The sequence below is a fragment of the Caenorhabditis briggsae genome, assembly GCF_000004555.2.
Source record: "Caenorhabditis briggsae complete genome, chrI, whole genome shotgun sequence".
In the NCBI taxonomy this organism is placed as follows: Eukaryota; Metazoa; Nematoda; class Chromadorea; order Rhabditida; family Rhabditidae; genus Caenorhabditis; species Caenorhabditis briggsae.
This window is the reverse complement of record NC_013489.2, coordinates 49,095-68,866: the sequence shown is the minus strand read 5'-3', so window position 1 is coordinate 68,866 and position 19,772 is coordinate 49,095. Positions and strand designations below refer to the sequence as shown.

At 37.6% G+C, this 19,772-nt stretch overlaps 1 protein-coding gene across 2 annotated transcripts in view; it reads right to left on the bottom strand.

The window, feature by feature from the left end:
- Cbr-lin-10 overlaps positions 1-19,772 on the bottom strand; it is a gene marked incomplete at both ends in the record, with an annotated part of 23,871 nt that overhangs the window by 2,526 nt on the left and 1,573 nt on the right. The window contains 15 exons of one of the 2 annotated variants that reach the window (XM_045236115.1): positions 572-749; positions 800-945; positions 1,548-1,777; positions 3,655-3,847; positions 4,727-5,190; positions 5,451-5,556; positions 5,614-5,807; positions 5,850-5,937; positions 5,991-6,197; positions 6,395-6,484; positions 7,874-8,082; positions 8,715-8,787; positions 9,095-9,190; positions 10,388-10,662; positions 13,192-13,251. In XM_045236115.1, the coding sequence (XP_045100844.1) occupies positions 572-749; positions 800-945; positions 1,548-1,777; positions 3,655-3,847; positions 4,727-5,190; positions 5,451-5,556; positions 5,614-5,807; positions 5,850-5,937; positions 5,991-6,197; positions 6,395-6,484; positions 7,874-8,082; positions 8,715-8,787; positions 9,095-9,190; positions 10,388-10,662; positions 13,192-13,251 (2,609 nt within the window). The remainder of the gene's footprint in view (positions 1-571; positions 750-799; positions 946-1,547; positions 1,778-3,654; positions 3,848-4,726; positions 5,191-5,450; positions 5,557-5,613; positions 5,808-5,849; positions 5,938-5,990; positions 6,198-6,394; positions 6,485-7,873; positions 8,083-8,714; positions 8,788-9,094; positions 9,191-10,387; positions 10,663-13,191; positions 13,252-19,772) is intronic. The other variant, XM_045236606.1, reaches the window with a different exon arrangement.

Sequence of the window (19,772 nt, the reverse complement as noted above, 5' to 3'; positions counted from 1 at the left end):
AATCAAATGTTTTATTGAGTTCGCAAACGGATCTGTTTGGTCATGATTCGCAATCGGATCGGATACGGAGCTCGCGAACGGACAGAATACGGATCAATCCGAATAATGTACTGCTATTTACTGAAAACGGTTCGCGTGCCGTCCGTATGCGGTTCCTATTTCAACCGCGCGCGAACGCGAAGCGGCCGTAACGGACCCGTTCGCGTTTTACCTGTGCTAGTAAAACTAATAATTGTCAGATCAATCCAAAAGTTTTAGAGCACACTAAACAAAGATAGAGCTTCAATTTAGTAGTTGACAACTTTTTTGTAAAATTTGACCTGTAAGAGATATGCCACGTGGAAGTGTGGGTGCCTTCGGGCGCCACCACCGCTAGTGCGCTGACGCGCCTTCTGAGGATCTTCTCTTCCACGTGGCATATCTTTTCTAGGTCAAATTTTACGAAAAACTTGCCAACTACAAAAATGAAGCTCTATTTTTGTTTAGTGTACAATGAAATTTTTAAACAAGTTCAAAAATTGTGAAACACTTTTGTAGGGCTTCAAAGTTTTCGATTTTCAACTGGGCTTACCTGATAATCAATCTGCCTCAAATAACTCGGATCATCGATGCCATTGGCTCTTAAAAACTCCACATACGCTACTTGGAACGCTTGTCCAATTGATTGAGCAATGAATGAGGCTTCGTCGGATTCGAATACGTGGCAAATGACTTTCGGCGTCTTCCGGACACCTCCACTGCTGCTGTCGCTGAAAATTGGGTTGTTATGGTCACAATGATAACACACAGTAATCCTTACCCATCCGAACAACTTTCATCCGAATGACTTGTGGACATTCTCCTCGCCATCAGAACTACCAAATCGCCGATATCGGCAATATAGCTGATTGTCCGTAGAGCGTGGTCCATTAGAATGTCCTGTCGAACATCGGTGTCGGATATTCTCTGAAATTTTGAACATTTGTATCTCAAAAAATGAAAAAGTTAAGACAAAAGTGTTAATAACCAATAAAATATGCAAAAATTAGTGTTTTTTATTTTGTCAGTTAACAAAATTTTGTTAGCTAATTCAGTTTTTGAGATAAGCTCCGCAAAAGGTAAGGCATCTTGGTGCGCTTGCAGTATAGCGCTGTGCTTTGAAGGACTGTATCTCAAAAACTAAAAAAGCTATAAAAACTTTGTCAACACTAAAAATATGCAAAATTTCATGAGCTACATTTTTGTAGTTTACAAAGTTTAGCTAGCTAAATTCGTTTTATAGATATAACCACCCAAAGTTGGCCCAACATCAAATGTCTATACCAATAAAAGGTACCCTTAACTTTGATTAAGTTTATCTCGGCTCTAGTCAAAGATACCAAAAAACGGTTAATTGACAAAATGTGTATTATAATGTGATACATATTTTATCAGTTGACAATTCTTTGATATCTTTCACAGAAATCGAGATAAATGGGTTCAAAGTTGACGGTTCTGAGGGAGGTATTTTGCATAGTTTTTATGGCATTATAGATCAAAAGCTAGAAAACCAAAAATTCCCGACCAACCTGCAGGTCCGTATTCAACACCATAATCTTCTCGGTCGAAATGAACAAATCGATTTCCGTCGACGGTTGCACATCTCCATCTGGCGCCTTGACTCTCGCCACCGCCTCCTGCGCCTGAGCCATTCGAGCCGCTTTCGAGCCACGCGATTCGCAGAGCATTTGAGTTGAGCCCAAGTATCGAGCACGGAACAGGACACCCTCGATGAGAACTGCAGGTTCATGAACCATTGCTGAAATTTTAACAAAAATTTGAATTTGGCGCCGAAACCTTTGAATTTTTTGGATGCCTTATAAGCTGAGAGGGGGGAAGAGGGTCCGGTTCACTCGTCAAAAAAATAAGCCACCACCATAGAAAGAGAAATTATAAAATCGATCAATAAGCCGAGTTTTGAAAAGGGGCGGGGCCAATAGAGCCAAATAGGATAGAGGTGTAAGAAACACACAGTGTTAGAGTGATTTATATCTCAAAAACTAAAATTTGAATATTTGATGATATTTTAAAAGGTAATATCACTGAAACCAAGAAAGCTAGAAGAAAGGTGCTAACTAACAAAATTTGTAAAATTTTATGAGCTATTTTTTTGTAGTTCGCAATTTTTGTATAGCGTTGATAGTTTTTGAGATATTCCATGTTTAAGGTGAGGCGCATAATTTCTCTTGCAGCGGAGCGCGCTTGCTTGGAATGGTCGTATCTCAAAAACCAAAAACGATAGAAAAAAAGTTTCAACTAACAAAATGTATAACAATTTATGAGCTATATTTTTGTGATGCATAATATTTTGTTAACTGTTTTGGTTTTTGATTTATACCCGGTTAAAGGTAAGACGCATAAAACCAGTGGAGCGCGTTTTATGCCTCTTTAGAGCAGTTCTATCTCAAAAACTAAAAAAGCTAGAAAAAAAAGTATCAATTGCTGAAATATGTAAAATTTAATGAGCTTTATTCCTGTAGTTGACAATTTCTGTCTATCTTTAATAGCTCTTTAGATATACGTTGTTTAAAGTGAGGCGCGTAATTTCTCTTGCAGCGGAGCGCGCTTGCTTGGAATGGTCGTATCTCAAAAACTAAAAAAGATAGAACAAAAGTATTAACTAACAAAATATGTAAAATTTGATGAGCTATATTTTTGTTGTTGAATTGTTTTGTTTAGCGTTAATAGTTATCGAGATATACCTTGTTTACGGTAAGATCTCTCTTGCAGTGGAGCGCGCTTGCTTGGAACGGTTATATCTTAAAAAATAGAAAAGATAGAAAGAAGAGCTCAACTGATAAAGTATGTCATTTTTTATGCTCTTTATTTTGTTAATTGAAAACTTTTGTCTAGCTCTGATGGTTCTTGAGATATCCTCTTTTAAAGTATGGAATCTCGTTTTGCTGCGGAAACTATAAACAAATAGTGATATTTGGCATGCAGAAAAAATGAAAGAAAACCAACTAAAAAGGCATATATTGAATACTTAGGAATTGCCAGAAAAAGCCACAGTGCATCAAGGGAGAGGGACTTTGCAGCGCATTCCATAGTTTTGAAGGATTACTGTACTCCTAGCAGGGAGTACTGTAGATCACGATAACTCACCAAATTATTTTAAACAACTACTGTGTGTAGACATAGGACGTATGTATGTGGGTGCCGATGTAATAGGGGGTTTTTTGAGTTTCAAGAATCTTTTTTTTTGAAAATAATTTTCTAATAAAACTAAATAATAACTAGAGGTGTGTGTAAGAGAAAATAGGAGATGACAACACAAGTGCAGAAGGTCCGCTTGGTCAATTTGAATTTTTTGACTTTTTTTTTGAATTTTTCGTTTGAAACTGAAAATCCACTGCATTGAAAGTTTTAGAAAACCACACTAATACTTATTAAACACAGTTTTAGTCAGTTCCAACTTTTCAACTTTTTTTAAACGTACCGTAAACCCTTCAACTTTGAGCTCAAATATCTCATTTGCTGTGAAAGGTATCAAAAAACGGTCAACTGACAAAATGTTTATCATAATATCAGCAACATTTTGATCACTTTTTGATATCTCTCACAGGAACCGAGATAACTTGGCTCAAAGTTGACAGTTAAGGGGGTTTGTGTTAACGGTATTGAAAAAAAACTCACTCTCTTTGCTATTCTTCTTCTTATCCATACTTCCTCGCCGATTCTCCGTACCCGGTGCGCCTTTAATTCCGCTTGATGGTCCCCCACCGGCTCCATTCAATAGCCTATCGGTTTCTTGCTCTTCTTGCTCATCACCAGCCCCATTTTCTGCGGCTTCCTGTGCAGCTGTCGCCGCTTCATGCCAATTCATTTCCTGCAGAGAAAACCGTTTTAATGGAAAAATCCGTTTTAAAAGATAAATTGGGGACCGGAAATTAAGAGAATTTCATTACTTTTTTGGAAGGAGAAAATGCTCAAGCGCATCAATCTATCTTGAAAAGCGGCAAAACGGCACGCCTTTCTCTATGCTTTCCACTCTCTTTCCTCGTTGGTGGTGGTGTGGCGCAGTGGTAGCGCGCTTGCGTTTTGAGGTAGAGGCCAAGGGTTCGAACCCATCCGAGCTTTTTTCTTTTTTCTTCTTTTTCAGGACATGGGAATAAGGTTTTAATCAATTTTAGGGAAATAAAGATTATTTAGGTTTATGTGAGTTTGTGAAAATTGGCGGGCCATCTGCTGGGAAACTAAAAAATCCAAAAATGTTGAAAAGTCATTATTTCTATTAAAAAAAAAGATCAATATTTCTCTAGAAAATCTGAAATCTGAAATTGAGAACCTTTAAAAATAAAGATTCCAAATTTTCAAAAAATCCAAAAAAGGAAAAAAGTTCCGGAAATATTTCTCCGGCTTTCCTCAGATTTTTCTCCAGCTATACATCTTTTTCTCAAGGGTGTCATTATTTCCTTTTTCTGCTTTTCTTTATATACTACACTCATTTTTATATCGCATTATCATAAGTTTGGAACTTTTTTAAAAAGAGTTCCAAACTCGAAAAATTGTAAAAACTTGAGATTTGGTTTGTAGAAAGAACTCTACTATGGATAACTATTCTAAAAAGAAGCAAAAAAAAAGTTTGGACCTTATGGTCCTCGATGGGGTTCGAACCCGCGAGCCATGGCTTCAAAACCAAAGTCGCTAGTCACCACACCACGCGCTACACACTTTCTCCCTATGCCGCAAGGCATATACAACATACCTCCTCCTCGGAAGTCCTTTGCTCCCTCTGCATCTTTTTGAGGTACGAATCCCGAAGAACCCATACTGGATCCTCGGTTCCAGATGACGTGGATGGTGCTCCATTAGGTGTTCCGTTAGACGTCGTGCTAGTATTCGACGTCCCGTTCTCCTTATTCTCTTCAGGCCATCCAGAACCCGAGTTCTTTCGATGAATCGGATGAGATGGAGGTGGAGGTGGTGCCAGACCAGTTGATGACGTGGTGGTTCCAGATGACGTCGAAGGGGGCGGAGCATCGAATGGTGTTGGGGCTGCTTGCATGTGCTGCTGAGCAATTTGTTGTTGAGCAAATGCGGCGGCCAGTTGCTCAGGAGTGAATTGCTGAGCGGTTACTGTAGGTACAAGTGGAGTGGTGCCGTTGGCGAAGTTGGGAAGGGGTGGTTGTTGTTGGAGGAATGGATTGGTCCCGTTGTTCACGAAGGTAGCTGAAAATAAACTTTTATTTAATGAATAAAAGCATTTGTTTTGGTCCCCTGACAAAATTTTCTCGAGACCTTAGAATTTTGAAAAAAAAAACATTTCTGAATGCTTTAAACTTTCCTAACGCCTTCAAAAAGAGCAAAAAAAACATTTTTTCCCTGGTTGGATTCGAACCCGCGAGCCACTGTTCCTAAAGCAATGCCGCTAACCACTACACCACGACGCACACGAAGGAACTATGTCTACAAGGCGTATAGAACACCACTCACTCTCGCCAGTTCAGTGGAGCGCGGTTGCGGCGGCGACAAAATTTTTTTGTTTGGAAACTTGGTTTTCAGCCAATTTTCAGAAATTTTCGTCGTTTTTTCGAACTTTTTGCTACAAACTGGTGTTCATCAGGCTAAGACAAACATTTTGAGTGCAAAAACAGTTTGTTCGGTAGAAAAATGAGAGAGAAAATCGGAAATTTTCAAAAAATTATCGATTTTTTGATTTTTTTTTCCACTTAAAATGTGTATTTCAGCATGAAAAGAACTACTTTTATCAGCAAAAATAAGCGAAAATCGACAAAAATCGATTTTAGTAAGAATTTCACAAAAACACTTCGAGCAACCGCGCTCCACTTGACAAATTCGCAATAGAGCGCATTTGAAAAATCACTTACGATTAGGTTGTTGCATGAAAAGAGTATGTTGGTGTGGTTGCATCATTTGGAAGCCTGGCGTGGTGCCGAATGGAGCTTGTGGAGTCATCTGAAAAATTCAAATTTCTCGCCAATTCTTCAAAAATCGATATTTTTAAATACCTGTACAAATGCTGCGTTCTGCGCAAAATTCCCGGCGAACATCGAGTTATTAGCGAATTGGGCCGCAGGTACCGTATTCTGAGCGGGTCCGACGGGTCCAACCGTCGGAGAATCTTCGGGAAGATTGAAAGATGAGCGTAGTTGGTTTAGAGACTCCTTTGGAGCTGGCTTCTCAACCACAGCAGGTGCGGTATACGGTAGACCGCTCTGGAAAAGTGTTGATCAGGCGGGAATTCAATTTTTGTTTCGAAAATCGCACAACAACAGCAATAGAATAGGAAAACTCGCTTCATAGATAATAAGTTAAAAGGTGCACAACGGGTTAGTACATGCGGGAACTTGTGCTCCATTGATAAACATTCGCGATGGAGCACAATTGAGACAATCACAACGAGATGTGGTACCTTCTCGGAGAACGGTGAAAAATCGTCGGCGGTTAGTTGAGTGATGGGTTTCGATGCTCCGATGAGCTCCGCCAAACTGTCGTCGTCGATCTGCATAGATAGGGGTAGTGTAGAAGGGGTTAAGAAACCGAAAATTTTCCCGAAAAACCCATAAGCGATTTGTTAGACCTTAAACATTTTTTAATGTCCATAACTCAAACCATTTTGATCGTTTTCGCTTGAAACTGATATTTTTAAATTTGTCTTGTCAAGCGCTTCAAAATGAGTATAAACAAAGCTAGCTTTGAAAGAGTTAGCGGGTTACTGTAGTTTTCGCGGTGGGACCCATTTTTCTAAACATAGGCGTGTTTATACTCATTTTGAAGCTCACAATCAGCCAAATCAAACAAAATAAGTTTCACTCAAATTGAGTCAAAACCAAGCGAGTTATGGTCATTTGAATTTTGAAAATCAGCGAACATTCAAATTTGTTCAATATCTCCGTTGGTTTTGGCTCAATTCGAATGAATTTAAATTTTTTGAATTGGCTTGTTCATACGCTTCAAAATGAGTATAAACACGGCTAGTTTCGGAAGAGTTTCAGGGCTACTGTAGTTTTCGTGGTGGGACCCACTTTTCTAAACAAAGGCTTGTTTATACTCATTTTGAAGCTATTGACTTGCTGAATTGAAAAATATAAGTATGATGAGTTTCCGACTGAGTTTATCCAAGTTATGGTACTTTTAAACCTTCCTCAATTAGTCCTCTAAAGTGATGGTTAGTGCTAATAGCTAAAAATTGAACTCAAAAATTTTTTTTTAATTCCCATTTTTTTTTGAAAAAGTAGTGAAAAAATAGGAGAAAATCGGGGGAAAAAAAAAGAAGTGAGTGAAAAAGTGTGTGCTTTTTTTTGTGGATTTGGGAATGGAAAGGGACCATCTGAAGAAGAGAGAGAGAGCAGAATTTTTGAAGAGGGACCAGAGAAAATGAGCAATGGGACCGTTATTAGATTATGGGAGAGAAAGGGGACGGGGTTAGGGGAGGAAATAGTGGATTGTTCTTGAAATCTCTAGCTCAGCTTCCAGGAAAAAGAGACGCAGAGAAGCTAGAGTGTCTCGCTTTTTGGCGTATTGAGAGTGGAAAGTGAGCGCTTAAACTTCCAAGCGGCGTATCTCAAAAACTAAAACTTTTAAAAAAAAGTTGTCAACTAAGAAAATGTGTAAAATTTTACGCTCTTTATTTTGTTAGTTGACAAAAATTTGCTCGCAATTACAGTTTTTGAGATACATCCGCTTAAAGTTAAGACACCATCTTTTAACTTCAAACGCTTGTATCTGAAAAACTAAAATAGATAGAAAAAAGTGTTCAACTGCAAAAATGTATAAAATTTTACGCTTTTTATTTTGTTTGTTAGCAAAATTTTGCTAGCTCCTCTAGTTTTTGAGGTACATCTATTTTAAGTTGTAGAGCCCCTCTTCCTCACACTAATTCTACACTTACCTTCTTAATATTCTTGTTTTGCGACCTCCTTGTAATCTCCTTTTCCATTTCGCTCATCTGTTTCCGAATCAACGAATCCGTTCGATCGCCGGAATTCTTTCTCTTCTCCTCCGATTTCTCTTCTCCAGATGACGTGGATTCTGGAGACGCTTCTCCCGAAATGACGTCGCCAACGGCAACGTCAGAGGAGGTTGGAACCAGGGTGTCTTCTGAAAAATTTCTAATTTAGCGCTTGATTTTTAGTAATTGTCAGCAGAGCGCGTTTTCATATTTCCTAATTTTACATTACAAAAAAAATTTGGCCGCTCGCTTTCCTTTGAAAAGTTGCGCCGACCACCACCTTCCTAATTACCTTCGCTCTCACAGTTAAACTGTGCGCGCGTAGCCTAGTGGCTAAAACTGCTGCTCTTTAGTTTTGAAGTCTCGGGTTCGACACCCACCGGCGGTTTTTTGTCTTCGTTTTTTTTTCATAGTGGTTTATGAAGGAATTTCGGGTTTTTATCTCATTTTTCTCAAATTTTAATACTTTTTTAGTGCAAATTAGCTCTAAAGTTGGCTTTTCAGGTCCCTCAAAAAGTAGTCTGACTGCTCAGATACAACTCAACATCTTCTCTCGTTCCACAAATACATACACACATCGAACAATTAGTGGAGAATCGACAAACGAGATGTGCGAGAGAGAGAGAGTGAAATGACAAGAGACGCAGAGAAAATCTCTCGTTGAGCCGCCCAAAAGGCGAGAGAGGGAGATGATCTTGTGTTTCAGGATGCCTTCTTTTGGGACACTAGAGGAGTACTAGAGAAGGGGGAACATATATCAAAAACTAGAAAAAATACTCACCAGCGGAATTTGAAACAACAGGCTCCTGAGTTTCTGGCGACGTTGATGCTTCCTTAGATCCCTCTGGTTTCGTCTGAAAATAACTTAATTTCGATTTAAATTCGTCTTTGAACGGTTTAAGACACTAAATTCCCTTAAAAATCAGTTGTTCTCATTGGAGCGAACTATCTTACACCTCACGATGGCCCCCCGACGCTCCTCAAAAAGTTTGGCGACCCGCTCCCTTCTAATCGCCCGGCACACCTATAATTCCTGCGCGCCTTCGTGGCTTACTGGCTAACGCTGCCGCCCTCAATTTAGCCCACTGGGGTTCGAACCCCACTAGAGGCAATATTGTTTTTTCTTCTTTTTTATTCATTCTCAAGTGTTTCTAAACGAACCTCTCGATGATTTGGTGATACATTCGACGAGACACAACCCATACTGCCAGCTGTCTGCCTTCCATTATCGTCTTCTGAGCGATGAGATGATGATGCCTGAAGAATAGGAGGATACTTATATGTATTTATGAAAAGAGGAGAGCACAGATGAATGTCATTTGAGGGGATGACTGACAAAATAGAAAATGGGACAGGGACACATGTCTCTTGAGATCATCAAGTGGTTTCGTATACTCTTCTGCCTGTTTGTCGGTTTGTCCTGATGTCTGGGAGCAAGGACTCTTGGAGCATGTTGCGAAATGTTTTATGTCCCTTTTTTTGTTGCACGTCGTAAGAAATAGACATTTCGAAATAGATCATGTTGAAACTGCGAAAAAGGATGACTAAGAGGAACCAAATAATTCTAGACATCAAATTTTGTAACACTAGTGCTCTTCAAAAGCATGTATCTCAAAAACTAAAATTTCTAGCAAAGATTTGTCAACTGATAAAATGGAGAGGACAACATTTTACACATTTTCTTGGTTAGTAAATTTTACCTAACTATGTTGGTTTTTGAGATAAAGGCGTTTGAAAGTAGAGCGCCGTTCAGGTGGCTCAACCAAGGCACCATAATGTCACTTGACTTTAAACGAGTTTATATCAAAAACCAATAGAGCTAGGCAAAAATTTAAACTAGTAAAATATAGCTTATAAAATTTCATACATTTTTTTAATTTACAAAATTTTGGTAACTGTTTTTGTTATTGAGATATCGGTGTTCAAAGAAGCTTCACCGCAAATACACCAATTTTTGGAACTAATACTCTTCAAAAGCTTGTATCTCAAAAACTAAAATTTCTAGCAAAAATTTGTCAACTAATAAAATGGAGAGGACAACATTTTACACATTTTTTTAGTTAGTAAATTTTACCTAACTATGTTGGTTTTTGAGATAAAGGCGTTTGAAAGTAGAGCGCCGTTCAGGTGGCTCAACCAAGGCACCATAATGTCACTTGACTTTAAACGAGTTTATATCAAAAACCAATAGAGCTAGGCAAAAATTTAAACTAGTAAAATATAGCTTTTAAAATTTAACACATTTCTTGAATTTACAAAATCTTGGTAACTGTTTTCGTTATTGAGATATCGGTGTTCAAAGAAATGTTTCCTACAAGAGCTTGTAGCTAGTCCTCTTCAAAAGCTTGCATCTCAAAAACTAAAGCTCCAATCAAATTTTTGTCAACTAACAAATTAAAGAGCATAAAATTTTACACAGTTTACAATTTACAAAATTTTCATAGCTCCTCTAACGTTTGCGCTACAAACCTGAGAACTAGGTCGCGGCTGTTGGAACGCCGGTTGAAATTGCATAGGGAAGGGAATGGGAAACTGCGCTCCACTGGCGGCCATCATTTGTTGAAAATAGTGATGCATGACTTCTTGATATTGTGCCGGCGAGAAAACCATTTGATTCGGTTGAGGCACGCCACTTGGTTCTCCTCCTGTTTCTTGTTGCTGTGGGACACCTGATGGCACATATGGATTCATGAATGGATTCGCGAAGAAGTGACCGGGTGGAATCATTTCTGAAAAAATTGAAGTTGAAGTAGTGAAAAACCTCTATTGAGCATATTATGCATTGGCTTGTTTTACTGATTCCAAAACTGCAAATTTTAATGCTCTAGGTGCAAAATGAACCGAGTTATGACAGTTTTAATAAAATTGAGCAAGTGCGCCCCATTGCGAAAATCTCAACGTTTGCAACCTAGTCATTATTATGATCATTTTAACCGGCTTAGTTTGCTGATTTCAAGACTGACAATTTCATTGATCTAGATGCAAAATAAACCGAGTTAAGTTAAAAAAATTTTGAGTAAGTGCGCTCTACTGATAAAAACTAAACTTTTCAATGGCTTGTCATAATTAAATTCATCTGAATTGAATTGTTCTGCTGATTTCCAAACTGCAAATTTTATGGCTCTAGGTGAAAAATGAACCGAGTTATTTTACTAAATATTAACAAGTGCGCCCCATTGCGAAAAACTAAAATCCCTAGAACCCAGTCATGATTATATTTATTCTAACTGGCTTGTTTTGCTAATTCCAAAACTGAAAGATTTATTGCTTTAGCTGCCAAATGAACCAAGTTACGACAGTTTTAATAAAAATGAGCAAGTGCGCCCCATTGACAACAGACACTTCGGGGACAATGGGACAGTTACTGATACCATATTCAACTTTGTCATGGAATTTTCAAAGTTTTTAGCTCCATATTGCCTATATTCCGATCAGTTTGAATTTGCAGAAAATTTTGGTGCAAATGCGCTCCAATGCGAAAAATGAAAGTTTTTTGAAACCCAGCTATGATTATATCTATTCTGTCAGTCTTGATTAGCTGAATTCAAATCTTCAAATTTTATTGCTCTAGGGGCAAAATAAATCGAGTTATGACAGTTTTAATGGCGATTAATTTTTGGTAAAAATCGTCGCTGACACTTAGGGGACAAATGGGACAGCGTGAAATTGTTTGAATTCTATAAGCCAATTTGTCATAAAATTCCCCACATTTTGAGCCCCATATTGACTATATTCCGATTAGTTTGAATTTTCAGGTGCAAATGCGCCCTAATGATGAAAACATCAAAGTTCAAGGAATATGGACATTATTATACTCAAAACTTCAGAAATTTTGTGAGAAAAACGAATCTGGTGTTTGTTTTTCCCGGAGCTAGCCGAAACTCGCTCTATTGCACTTTTTGTCTCTTTAAGCCGCGGATTTTTGGCCTGCCAGGCCTAAAATCGAATTTCGAGGAATATAGGCAAGATTATACTCTAAATTTCACAAAATTTATAGAAAATTATTGTATTTAATCAAGAAAATAGGCAATTACAATTTCAAAACAGAGAAAAAATTGATGACTCAGAAGATTCCATAATTTTTCCCCTGAAAAACAAAAATGTCTATTTTCTCTTCCGTGGTGACAGGAGGCGACTAGGTTAGGCGACATAAATAATAGCCTATTTCTTTGTTGTTGGGGACGATGGGAGGAGAAAACAAGACAAGAAAATAATAGAGGACATCGTCTTTCTTGGCTTTTTTACAGACCAAAAACGAGGAATTTTTAATATTCCAGTGAGAAGCCTCCTGAAAATATGTATCTCTTGTTTACAGTCACGAAATTTTTTTGCGGATTTTTGGAAAACCCCGCAATTTTTTTTTCTATAGACGCATATCTATCAAAAATAAGTGCTAGATTCGGATTCTCCATAAAATTTGTGAAATTTTGAGTATAATATTGCCTATATTCCTTGAAATTTGAATTTCGACCGCAGCCGAGGCCGCGGCCTACTGGTAAATTTGATCGAAAATCAAAATAATCGGAATAAGGTCGATATGGAGCTCAAATTTCCGGAAATTTCATGACAAAGTTGAATATGTTATCAGAAATTGTCCCATTTGTCCCCTAAGTGTCTGTTGTCAATGGAGCGCATATTGTCAAGTTTCTTAAAACTGCCATAACTCGGTTCATTTTACACCTAGAAAATTTTACTTGTTAGTTTTGGAATAATCAAAACAAGCCAGATAAAAAGAGTATAATCAAGACTGGGTTCTGGTATTCTAGTTTTTCTCAATGGGGCGCACTTGGTCATATTTATTAAAACTGTTATAACTCGGTTCATTTTGCAGCTAGAGCAATGAAAACAGTTGTGTCATCAGCAAAACAAGTCAGATAAAATGAGTATAAACATGGTTTAGTTCCAAAAATGTTAATTTTTAGCAATGTGGCGCATTTGACTAAATTCATTAAAATTACAATAACTCGGTTAATTTTGCACTTGGAACAATGAAAGTTTTAGTTTCGGAATCTGCAAAATAAGACAGATAAAATGAGTATAATCATGACTAGGTTTCAAAAATTTTCATTTTTCTCAAAATTTGCAATTGGAGCGCGCTTGAAGTGAAACCGTCCATTTTATCGATAAACTATTGAAAATTTTGTTTTAAAAAAAGAAAGAAATGAAACATACGAAATGGGACTTGTTGTTGCTCGGCGGTAGTTGTCCCACCACCACCCGGAACTCCGCCCCCTTTCAAAGGGGGCGTGGCCGCCGGCGTTGTGGAGGCCGTGGCCGAGACGACTTCTGGAGCCGCTTCAGATGACATCCTGAAAATTCTGCCTGTTCAATGATGAAAATGGGGAGGGGACCAATAGAAACGGGACGGAAAAAGGACATGGATTATTGGGTGCTTCGTGTCTCGTGTCGAATTAATTAGGAAGAGAGAGAGAGAAAGAGGGAGGAGAGACGCAGAGACATCGAGAGAGTATAGAAAGAGAAGCGAGACTTAGAGAAATAGGGAAACGTGGGAAAGCGAAGGGAGGGAGAGAATTAATTTACTTGCTCCATCCAACTTGATGTGTGTCGAATGAATAAGGCAGGGAAACGTTAGTTAGATTAAAACGGAAATTGAGAAAAAAAGTGCAATAGAGCGAGTTATCTGAAAAAGCAAACAACAGATTTGTTTTTCTCACAAAATTTCTGAAATTTTGAGTATTATATTTTAGTATTATATTCCTTAAAGTTTGATTTTTTTATCATTAGGGCGCATTTGCACCTGAAAATTAAAAATATCCGGAATATATTCAATATGGGGCTCAAAATGTTGGAAATTTAAGGTCAAATTGGATTATAGTTCTCGAACAATTTTACGCTGTCCCATTTGTCCCCTAAGTGTCAGCGACGGTTTTTAGCAAAAATTAAGCACCACTAAAACTGTCATAACTCGATTTATTTTGCCCCTAGAGCAATAAAATTAGAAGATTTGAATTTAGCTAATTAAGGCTGACAAAATAAGTATAATCATGGCTGGGTTTCAAAAATTTTCACTTTTCGCATTGGAGCGCATTTGCACCAAAATTTTCTGAAAATTCAAATTGATTGGAATATAGTCGATATGGGGCTCAACATGTTGGAAATTTTATGAAAAAATAGAATGTAGCTCTCAAAAATCTTTAGACTGTCCCATGTGTCCCCTAAGTGTCTTTTGTCAATAGGGCGCGCTTGAGAAGTTTACCAAGAGCCTAGTCTTCTCAAAACTCTACAAATGAAACAAATTCTTATGCTTCTACTACTAGAATCTTCTTGTCGCACGTCTTCTTCTGAATGCCAATTCATTTGTCATGTTTCTTCTTGTCAAACGGCAGGGGAAAAAGAAGTAAAGACACTAATCCCAGGCAGAAAAAACAATATCATTCGAAGAAATTTTTTCACTTTTTGTGTTAGACAAGAGAGAAGAAAAATATTAATCTTTTTGGAGAAAAAAAAAATCAAAAATCAAAAAATCCGAATTTTTAGAATTCTAAAATTCTGTGATTTTGAAAAGTGGCCTAGTTCAGAGAAAACAAATATCGTTATATTTTTTCTTATGAAATTTGTGAAATTTTGAGTATAATATTGGCTATAATCCTTAAAATTTGATTTTGGGCCAGCCGGCCGGGCCGCGGCCTAATTATGGTCGAAAATCAAAACTGCCAGAATGTAGTCGATATGGGGCTCAGAATGTTGGAAATTTCAAGACAAAATAGACTATAACATTTAAAAATAATGAGACTGTCCCATTTGTCCCTTAAGTGCCACTAACGATTTTTCAGTTTTTTTCAAGTTCTAGATCCTTTCACATAAATTTCTCCAGTAAAAATAAAATGAGAGGAGTAATAAGCGTAAATGAAAATAAGAAAATAAATGATGGAAGAAGCGACGAAAAAATAATAATAAGCTCTCTTTTCTCCAGGGAGAAAGTGAGAGAGAGAGAGAGAGAGAGAGAGAGAGAGAGAGAGAGAGAGAGAGAGAGAGAGAGAGGAAGCTCCTAGGCGAGAGACTGAGCTTATTATTATTAAGACTAGGAAATGTGTGAGAATCTACATAAAAGGGGAAAACCATGGTCCCTTAGCTATGCTAATTGTGGTGTTTTCTGGAAAGTTCTATGTCTGTCTGTATGTCTGTCTATCCGAAAAAGGACAAAATGTGTGACCAAAAGGGAAACAAATGGGTGTCAGCGGAATGGATTTGAAACGGACGACTGGACACATTATAATACAAAACTAGTAGGATTTCGAGTAGAGAGATGGATCAGTGAGAGACGCAGAGAACCCATTGTTCTGCTGAGTTCACTTTGAACTCAATTATCTCGGCTCCAGTAAAAGATATAAAAAAGTGACCAACTGATAAAATATTGGTGATAAACTGATAAACATTTTATCAGTTAGTTACTTTATGATATCTTTCAAAAGAACCGAGATAATTGAGCTCAAACTTCATGTATACGGTGGACCTCATAAGGTATATCTTGTTCCTCAGAATGATTCCCTTTACCTTTACAAAATCTCTAGTAGATTTACGAGCGGCTCGTAAACCTACACAAGAACGTTTTTTGAGAAGCCCCTGTTTTCCTATCGCATTTCACTGATTACTTCATCAGCGCGAGCACTTTCACTAGATGAGTTCTCTCCAGAAAAATTCAATTAAAATCCCAAAAAGTGCAAGGCTATAAATTAGGGAAGGGACCAAATGCGCCCTTTTGGGGATAAAGAATCAAAAAAGGAAAAAAGAAGATTTTGAGCAACAAGGAGTCGAACTCGTGAGGGTCGGATCAAAAACTCCACAGGTAAAATGCGAACGGATCCGTTTCGGTGTCCACTAGGTTTTCTATCCGTAACGGGTCCGTTACGGGCAGTTTCGCGAATCTGAGTTCGCGAACGGATCCGTTTTTTCAACATTCGCAATCGGACAGGATACGGAGTTCGCGAACGGACCGGATACGGATGCAGCTGGAGGTCGAGAGATAGCTCCCATGCCCATTCGCGAACGGATCCGTTCCGGATGGCCGAGTTGTGAGGGACTAGCTTTCTCTTACCTCTTCCATCATATTTTTGCATCATTTATTTGCATTTTAAACCTATTTTTTGCCGTTTTCTCTCACTTTTCCTGGCAAATATGTTGATTTTTGACAATGATTTTTTTCGAAAGACGATTCTACAAGGAAAAAAGGTTTGTAACACAAAGGTAATTCTTCGAAACATAGGGTTTGTTATAGGTATCACTTAACCTTTTCGTGAGCAAAATGACCGAAAATGATTGATTCGAAGCTCGCGTTTGCTCCAGGAAAGATGCTTGACGAATGTAAGTATAAAATACGCTAATTTTCGAAACAATGACTTTTACACTTTTCAGCAATGGACATCTATAGAGCAAGCCGACTCCAACGTTAAAAACGAGAAAAACATTGGAACCCAAAAGCAAAAAAGGATAGTAATAGGTGATCAGTATGCAACATGTTCTGACAGATTCCCAAATTTTTTGCAGGTCTCTTTTCGTTTTGGATGATCGTTCAACAACCCAAAAAAGCAGGATTTTGATAAATTTTCGAACTTAATGTTGTACTTCTGATGTTTTTTCTTTCTTTTACATGTTTTCTTAATAAAGTTCCGAATACTAAGTCTACAACTATCATGAAAACTCAGCAAAAAATAATAGAAACTGAAAAAAGGAACGGCGAGGGTTTTCAAGAAATAAGTTGCAAACGGATCCGTTACGGATTCGCGTACGGTCCGTATACGATTCCTATTTCATCCGCGCGCGAATGGCGGAGAATCCGTAACGGATTGTTCGCGAATCACCTGTGTCCCAGTGTTAGCCACTAGGCCACGTGGTCGCATAGAGAGAAGGGAATGAAAGGCGTACAGGAGGGAAGGGGTTTTGAAACTGAAAGGGCGCGCTAATGAAAATAAACTTTTGAAAAAACTTAAAAATTTCAAAATTCAAAAAATATTTTCTGCAATTTTCTAAATATTCATATATTTTCGGGGGGTAGAGGCATATATAATAAAGGGAAAGGAGGTCCCAAAAAAAATGGAAATGCCTACCCCACCCATATCTTGAGAGAAGGCTGCTCGTAAATGGGCGTACTCAGGCCAATATTAAGATTTTTATGCGTTTTTGGACCCCCTCATCTATATATTTCCCGTCGTTTTTGCAAAAATGTCAATAGTATATGCTTTCAGAGGGGGCGAAATTTCGGGATGGGACTCCCAGCCTGGGAGGGAAATATAGAAATTTCTAAAATTCATGAGATTTTAGAGACAAAAACAGAAGGAATGGAATTTTCCAAGCTTAAAAATGACTTTAGAATCAATACACTACTTCAAGAAATAATTCAAAAAAGGAAGGAAAGAGTTCGGCGCTCGGTGGAATCGAACTTGACAGTGACAGATCCAAAAACAGGAGAGTTAACCCCTCGGTCACGCTGCCGCACACTCTTCTTCGCTACAGAGGACAATGATAACAGTGCCGCCGACCGCATTTTTTTTAGCTTTTTCATTTAAAAATTGGATTGAATTTTTCTAGGTGGGAACATATAAGGTTGCTTTTAGATCTCAAAAAGAAACGTAAAAGGGTAAAACCTAGAGAGGGAAGTGAGATTGGTTGACAGGTAGAAAGTAGAGACAAACTACCATAAATCATGTTTGCCTAGCGTTTCGCTTAGGGGCAAAAATTGATTTGTTCTGGGAATTGGGAAAAGAAAAGAAAACTGACTATGAGTTATTTGAAGTTTTTTTTAATTGTCTAGACAGGCCAAAATTAAAAAGACGGCACAAAACTTGTGCTTCTAGGCTCTAGAAGCGTCTAGAAAGGATTTTAGGATAATGGAACATAACTCAATTAGAAATCATTCAAATCTATATACCTTCTATTGAATCGGTGTAAAATTTGATTTCCTATCGATAGATATATTAACCATCTTCGTAGACCAGTTTTGAACAAAGTTATAGCCAAAAAACCAAGCGGCCTAGGTAACCAAATCTAGTCGGCCGGCGGCATCATGAGCCTAGGATAACGAAAAGCGGATATATGAAGCTAATAAGAAAGATAGAGAGAGAGTGAGAGAATTAGAGAAACAGAGAAAACAATTTTAATTGTGTAATAAGAAATGTGTGGTGCTGTTGAGTAGCGCAAAGTGATGAATGGATTTTCGTGTAGTTCAGGGGGAGGGAAATTAAGAAGATGATTGCTCAGCACCAAATACTTCTTGTGTAATAATGAGACAAGAAAAAGAATCTAAGAATCTAAGAATCTAAGAATCTAAGAATCTAAGAATCTAAGAATCTAAGAATCTACGAATCTAAGAATCTAAGAATCTAAGAATCTAAGAATCTAAGAATCTAAGAATCTAAGAATCTAAGAATCTAAGAATCTAAGAATCTAAGAATCTAAGAATCTAAGAATCTAAGAATCTAAGAATCTAAGAATCTAAGAATCTAAGAATCTAAGAATCTAAGAATCTAAGAATCTAAGAATCTAAGAATCTAAGAATCTAAGAATCTAAGAATCTAAGAATCTAAGAATCTAAGAATACTATGCGCCTTTAAAAGAACAAAACGAGGGAAAAAATAAGTCAAGACCCTCCAGAAGCCAAAAGTATTCGGTCCCGGGTGTTCCCGTGGGAACACCCGAATGTCTTTGGGTATGTGTGTGTGTCCATGAATCAGAAGTCTTCTACTAGTTGGTGTCAGTATCAAGAGTAAGAGAAGGGACGTAGAAAACGAAAAGAGAGAGAGGGAGAGAGGAGCATTCAATCGGAAACGGAATATATAAAACAAAACATCAAGAAATAGGAATAGGAGAGATGGAGATTGTGAATAAGGGTAAGCAAAAGGGGAAGAATATGAAAGAAAATGAAACCGACCCCCCTCACAGAAAGGGGCAGGGAAAGGATATCATTTATTCAGGAGGACACACACTAGCAAAATGGATTTAAGGGAGTTTTGATGTTTAGATTTTTCTGAATTTTGGAACTTTTAATTAGTACTCGCTTCTTGAATCCCAGATATCTCGGTTCCTGAACATTTTATCAGTTGACAACTTTTTGATATCTATTACAGGAACCGAGATAATTAGGCTTAAAGCACAAACGATATGAGCAATTAAGGTAACTTAAAAACGCTTCCACCTTGAGCTCAGTTATCACAGTTCTTATGAGAGATATCAAAATTCAGTCAACTGATAAAAAGTTTGTGATAATATTTCCTATATTTTATCTGTTGACAGATGCTCGATATCTCTTAGGGGAATCAAGATAATTAAGCTTAAAGAATAAAGTGATAAAAATTTAGGGATTTTTTGCCAGTAAATTTTTTCCGATGATTCAGACGAAACAGAAAAAAGAAGTAATACTAAAAATGGGAAAATGCTTTAAAAAAGGGAAAACAAGATGAGTCATGTTGAGGGAAGATTAAAAAGAGATAAGGAATTATTTAGCTGAAACGGATTTTAACGAATTTGTTTGGATGACCGAGAAATTTCAAAGTTAGGCCAGCTGACGGAAAACTAGGCCACATGAAGAAATTAGTATACGTTTTCTCTATAGATAATGCTAGCTTAATTACACTAATTAAGTAATAATATAAAAATGCTGATAACGAAAAGGTCCTATTATGCATACATAAATCTTCCTGCCTCCTTTTTTCTTATCTTCTCTTATCGATTTGACCTTCTCTCTCTCTCTCTCTCTCTCTCTCTCTCTCTCTCTCGCTTATCCAATACATAACAGATGAGAGAGAGAGAGAGATGAGATGACGTGAGATGTCTTCTAGGATCAAAAGAGGACCTTTTCTAAATAGTTTAATTGGAAAGAGAGAGA